The sequence below is a fragment of the Lepisma saccharinum genome, chromosome 16, assembly GCF_977018435.1.
Source record: "Lepisma saccharinum chromosome 16, izLepSacc3.1, whole genome shotgun sequence".
Classification (NCBI taxonomy): Eukaryota; Metazoa; Arthropoda; class Insecta; order Zygentoma; family Lepismatidae; genus Lepisma; species Lepisma saccharinum.
The window spans coordinates 1,411,146-1,417,439 of NC_139244.1; the positions used below are offsets into that span (position 1 = coordinate 1,411,146).

The 6,294-nt window shown below is 44.0% G+C and overlaps 1 protein-coding gene across 1 annotated transcript; it reads left to right on the forward strand.

Annotated features, from left to right (window-relative positions):
- Positions 1 to 835: 835 nt before the first annotated feature.
- LOC145999837 (uncharacterized) lies at positions 836 to 5,625 on the forward strand. Its single transcript, XM_083137099.1, has 2 exons — positions 836 to 969; positions 4,456 to 5,625. The coding sequence occupies exon 2, from the start codon at positions 4,462 to 4,464 to the stop codon at positions 5,524 to 5,526; it is 1,065 nt and encodes a 354-aa protein (XP_082993225.1). The 5' UTR covers positions 836 to 969; positions 4,456 to 4,461; the 3' UTR covers positions 5,527 to 5,625.
- Positions 5,626 to 6,294: the final 669 nt, after the last annotated feature.

The following is a 6,294-nucleotide window of genomic DNA, read 5'->3' on the forward strand; positions in this document are numbered from 1 at the left end:
GTATGTTGTTCTGTGTGTTTTCACTTTTACTGCGTATCCTCTCACATGAGACATGGTAACTTTGGGTGCTCGATGTGTGTAGCCTTTGGTTGCAGGCAGTGGCGGCTGTTGGGCTCCAAATACGGGGGGTAGATGCCAAAACTGGGGGGGGCAAAGACAGTATATTTCCCTTTGTATATAAGGTTTAGCATAGTGCGGGGGAAAAAGTGGCGAAAAGTGGGGGGCAACTGCTCCCCTCGCTCCCCCTACTCGCCGCCACTGGTTGCAGGCAAAGAACATATCTCCATGAGAGAGAGGTCCCGGGAATCTCTGGACCGAGCGAACGATTGATTGATTTCCTTTATTTTACTTCGCTTTTCTGCCACTTTTGACTAATTTGCGAAGATGTGGATGAGTGATGATATGATGAAATTGATGAACGGACACTCACAAACATCCATACAGGGAGCAGGAATCGAACCCGGGACCCCTGGCGTCCGAGCGAACGAAAGCAAGCCTCTCCGTAAGTAGTGACCCGAGAGAGGGCCTGACCAACGAACACGTGAGAGGGAACGGGATTACGTGGAGGGTGAAGCGACCAGCGTTTGCAGCAAGGCGTACTGCTTCGCTCCTCCCACTTATAAGATTTCTGGTAATTATTATATTTTTCAAAGTGGAATGCAAACATATATGGACTTACACCTTACTTTAGATATTAAAATTAAAATTGTTATGACAACAGAGCGACATATTTGTGAAAGTATTTGAATAAGTGTTGCCTTTATACAAGAAGGGAATACTAGTCCAACAATAAGGCAACAATATGGGAAATACATGAAATTCCTACAAGTTTCCACAGAAATAATGCTGTGGATGTAGACAGATACCAAGGGTTTCTGTAAACCCACATCTTTCTATCTTTAGGAACGTCGGACAGAACAAAATTATTATGTTCTTACTGAAGAGTGTACATCTTCTGGGTTACGGTTGGTAAGCATTGGTCAGGGGAAAAGAACTAGAAGCTCTCGCCACGAAAACAGTCCAGTCAAGGTCATGCCATCCACCTACAGTGTTGCCAATAAGCAACAACTTCAACAGACGAAATCAATCGCATACGTACAACGCGCGAGGTGTTGGCTGAGCAGCTTAGAAGAAGTGTGGCAACCTTGGAGGGCCAGGGGTGTGGAGGAGGCAAGTGGAAGCTCTGACGTTGACTGGACTGTTTTCGTGCCGTGAGCTACGATAGAGAAAACGCCCTTGATAGGACTTTTGAATAACCGGAATAAGAAACAGACACGTTCTTGCTTAACTGTTTCCAGATTTAAACCTAAGCCTAAGCAATTCGGACTTGTATTGTATCATTATCCATTCATTATGTTCCCCCCCCCCCTTAAGTTGTATGCAATATACGGAGTCACAGAGTCACTTAACAGTTTTTTTTCATAGAAACGATTGTTAGTTGGATTTTATTTGTGTTATTTAGCGCCGATTTTCTGCTAATTTTGGCTAATCGTGAAGATGAGTGATGATATGATGAAATTGATGAGAGGACACACACAGAACAGCAAGGCCGGAATTCGAACCCGGAACCCCTGGCATCGTAGCGCGCTGTACTAAGCACTCCATCATCGTGATCAGCGAAATGATTGTTAAACCTTCAATAGCGAATCATCTACATTTGACAGCGGAAAAGCGGAAGAGAAGGCAACCAATCCATAGAGAGCATGTATATCAGATAGCGAGAGCACTCGTCACCATGGAACATGCGTTTGGCAACAGCCCGCAGACGACAGAACACTCAGTGGCGGGAACTGTACCAAGATAACGGTTTATTGATGATGCTCAAACAATCACCGGAGCGCCCCCCGATATTTCTGGAAAGAGTTAATGTAATTCGAATGGAGAAATTGTAGATATTTTATAACAAAAAATATTGTTTTCTGTGACTTACAGGCCGTAAGTTACAGCAACTATTACTATCACTATTTCGGCATGTGAAAACATGGATAGGAGGTACCATGAAGGACAGTAGATTAAATAGACTCTGATTGATATCTGTACATTGTGGGTGTGAAATCATTGAAAACTGGTGGAGGGAGAAAGTTCTTAATCTTCAAACCCTTTCCCCCACAAACATATGTGTATATTATACGATATACATATTTGTAATGTTATTAAAAGTAAAAATAAATTACTCAATTAAAATATATTAATAATATTATTATTATTATTAATTACATAAAGGAAATTAATTTGTAACTTTTATACATATCAGATATTGCAAACAAGCTAATTTCTTTACTAACTGGTTAATGGTAATCATGTATTTTTCGATATAAATGTGTGACCGATGCACGGAAGCTGTTGCATCCATTTCCTTGCCTGTGTGTGATGACGTTATCCCGGTCAATCCCGGTCAGTGCTTCCAAACACGTATGTTTGTAACTGAAGAAGGTACTTTTCCGCAAATGGTTTGTGGGGCTATGTGTCAATGGTTCGTGGGGCTATATGTCAATGGTTCGTGGGGCTATGTGTCAATGGTTCGTGGGGCTATGCGTGAATGGTGTATGGGGCTACGTATTTTCCTTTCTAAACCAATTTTTAACTATTCTAACCTAAACGTGACGCAACCTAACCTTACCGGAAATGGTTCGTGGGGCTATGTGTGAATGGTTCGTGGGGCTACGTAGGTATTATTGGGTGGAGTGGGGTGGAAACACTGCATGCCGACTACGGTAGTGAAACTGTGACAGCTATTTAGCGTGTTACCGAAGGGAAAAAGAAACGAACAAAACTTACTCGATATGTCGAAAATATAGATTATTTCCGTGAAAAGCGAAATGCCACCTTCAGCAATGTTTCTCAATGCAGAATACGTAAGTATTAATATGGAAAGTGACATAAATAGCGAGTTTCAGGCGTTTTCCGGATACAGAAAATTTACTCCTAAATCAATTAGATTTCATAGTTATTATTGTTTTCCATTATTGTTTTATTTTTATTGTGCGTATTGATGCAGATTTGTTAATGATGTCTTGAGAGAGAAAGCATTCAATACTAACAACCACACTGATGTGTGTGTTTTCGATATTATTCTTAGTAAAGTATATTTCAAATTAAAAGTAATTGCTTATCTTTTGTTTGTTATAACAACTCTCCCCCCAGAGGGTGGTTTGGAGGGAACCTTTGAGGCGAAGATTGTTGGTGGGGGAAAATCCCCCCGTCCCTCCCAGGATTTCGCACCTACAAAAAGGAAAATAACTGTTCATCAACAAAGTGATAGATGTTTAGCCTATTGAAAGGAAGAAAGGCGAATCCTGTTTCTATCTAAACAGTACACTCGAGTCTGAACTTGTATACAACGCCAAAGTATTTGCAATCCAATTTGAATTTTATGATATGTAAAGTAGTAGTAGTAACTAATAATAATAATAGCAATAATAATAGTAATAATAAACGTTTAAATCCTGCGGGAGCTCTTGCACCGGAGTCCTGAATTTGGTCCTTCCGCTTGAAACGGTTGATTTTCTTTACTTCCTACTTTCCGATGCTTTTCTGCTGCTTCTGCCTATTCGCGGAGAAAGCATGAAGGACGATTGTATGTAATTGATGAGAAGGGACACTCACGAAAGATCAAGCGTGTTCAGACCTTGACTTGAATCAACAATTTTCCATTGCGAGAAGCACTCAGCCAGCATACGATTCAAAATTGTGGGATGCCTGCTACAGCGTTGCAGCCTATTGAAATATGTCACTCTGGTTGATGTATGTGGATTGCTCACAATCGTGGTGACAGTATACAAGAATGTTTAGCTTAGCGAAATGGAAACACTTCTTCCACTTCCTTGGCATTCCCCGTTTTTAAAATATTGTACAGTCATGGACACTTCCGGGTTGTAACGATTCCATTGAAAGTTAATGGAATTGTTATAACCCAGAAGTGTCGTGACTGTACATGCAGTTACACTGTGGGAGCCTTGTCTGAGTGCAATGGGTTCGACTCCTGGCGTGGGTGACGTAAGGTCGGAATTATCGGCCTTATCTCTGCATAAGGAAGCTCTGGGGTTCACCCAGCCTCAACTAAATTAGTATCTGAGGGCAACCCTCGGAGTAAAGGCGACCGGAGCGTGATGCTGTTGAAATCCCATCCAAATAATCGCCATAATCAGTAGCGTGCCCAAGGGGGGGTTAATGGGGGTTATAACCCCCTTTGGCCCAGCATTCCTAAAAAAAAAGATCGTCAAAGGTAGGAAAATATGACAAAATGAGGGCTGACTACCAAGGAAAAGTATACATAACCCCTCCCTTTCGAAAAACCTGGGCCCCCCTATATGTGGCTTCATGGCATGGTGCAAAGTGCACAGGGAACTTTGCCTATTCCACTTTACAAAATGTAGATGGCAACACTGTTAGCATTTATGCTGCAAAAGGAAAATTCTACCATGAGGACTATACGTAGTACTGTTTTCTTTTCAGAGTACAATGAACACCCGCCATAAACAAAGCCTAAAAGTAGTGAAAATAGTGTTTTTCCTCCTTGCAACCCTGCCGATGACCCGCTCGACCACCAACCCTCTAGAAGAGTGCTTCATGAGACTCGGGGAAACCTTCAAGAGGCAGCAGCCGTCCACCTGGGGCTCGATCGCCGACGAAGCGTTGCCAGTGCTCGGTGGAGAGTCGAAGAAACCAGCAGTCATTCTGCTGGTGGGGTCACCTTGCTCCGTGCTCACCTACGAGTGCCTGTCCCTGTGCGTGTCGGCGGCCATCATGAAGATCCTCGGCACGGGATGCGACAACAGGATGCCTCCTCACGTCCCAGGCTCGTACTTCTCCTCGTGGAGCTCTGGAGGTCCGTTCTACGAGAAGGTGGTCGAGATCTTGAAGAAGGACAAGGTGGTCGTGGTCGAGGAGATACAGGACCTTCACCCCAACTCCGCCATCATGTTCCTGACTCTAGCTGACCACTGCGTGGCTCCAGTCAAGAACGGAGTCATGATCCTGACCACGGTGCTGCCCGAGGAGTGTCCGGAGTCAGACTGCCAGCGAGCGGTTTGCGAGTACTTGAAGAAGACTTGGGGCAAGGTGCTGACTGGTGACGTATTCCGAGAGGTGATGGATAGGATCTCCAACACGGCTATCATGGTGTGCGGAGAGGACGTGTCCAGTATATGCCCCAACAAGTCTTGCTGCGTCAAGGGTGAAGCCATGACTGCGGAGGACATAGAGAGAGTCCTGAGGAAGACAGAACCGAAGCAGCCTGACAACGCCACCTGTGAGGAAACGGAGAAAACGACTACTCCAGCTGCCCCCACGATCGAGGAAAGCTCCTCAGAAGCTCCGTGTCCAGCCAGCACGCCGGAAAGACAGCCTGACGTGCAAAAGCCTCCCTCTAAAACACCCTCCCTTAAAGACAATGACCGCAAGTCGTATCTGCCAGGTCAGAAAGCTCGGCACAAGGAAGGACCGTGCGCGTCCACCGGTGAGAGCGCTGGACAGGTCAAATCTCATTTGCCATTCAGCAGTAAAGCAAAGGCAATGAACTTTTAACACCGTAGCAGTAAACAAATTTGCGCAAACAATTTGTCTGTATTGTAAGTAAACGTGTCTTAATGTAAAACAAATAAAAGTATACATATTGCATAAAAATGGCTCAAGAACTCAGCACAGAGATTTGGTGCCAACCTAGGACGTCCCACCAAGACCCTGAAAAGTCAGTGAAATGTTTCCACACAGGAGTGGCAGTAGCTCAGTGTAGTGTGCTGCGCTACAGCCACCTTCGAAATTTTGAGAAAATGAACATTTTCAAACAAAAGCAGTGAACTCGGGGGAAAATCAGTGGCAAATGAATACTAGCCTTAAATTTACCCTCGACAGCCATTTTAAAGAGTGGAAAGCTTTTGATACATGAAATATCTAATTGTGTATATTGCCCCATATAAAGCAGCTATACACTATCCACCATCCCTCAATTCCAGCCCCTCTCGAAAGAAAACGCTCCTGCTTATGCAAGTGCTACCAGATGTAGTGCAGGGACATCAGGCTGGCGCAAGGAAATTATGTTCAACCAAGTATACGTTCTTCGCAACAATAGCGTGTTTAAATTCAGAAGATTCTGCTGCTTTTGTTTGGTTAGCATATACAACGTGACCATACACCACAGTGTACACCGCTCCAGAACGTAGTGCTAACGGTGACCACACCAAATGAACGAAATAGACGAGTCGATGTTGCACTTTGTAACCAAAGACGCGTGACTACAAAGAGATAAAAAAGAAAGTGCCGCTAACTAGGCGAAGCTACTGTTAGTTTCTTAAG

Coding starts and splice junctions, on each gene's coding strand:
- LOC145999837 (XM_083137099.1), top strand. CDS start 4,462: ATGAACACCCGCCATAAACAAAGCCTAAAAGTAGTGAAAATAGTGTTT.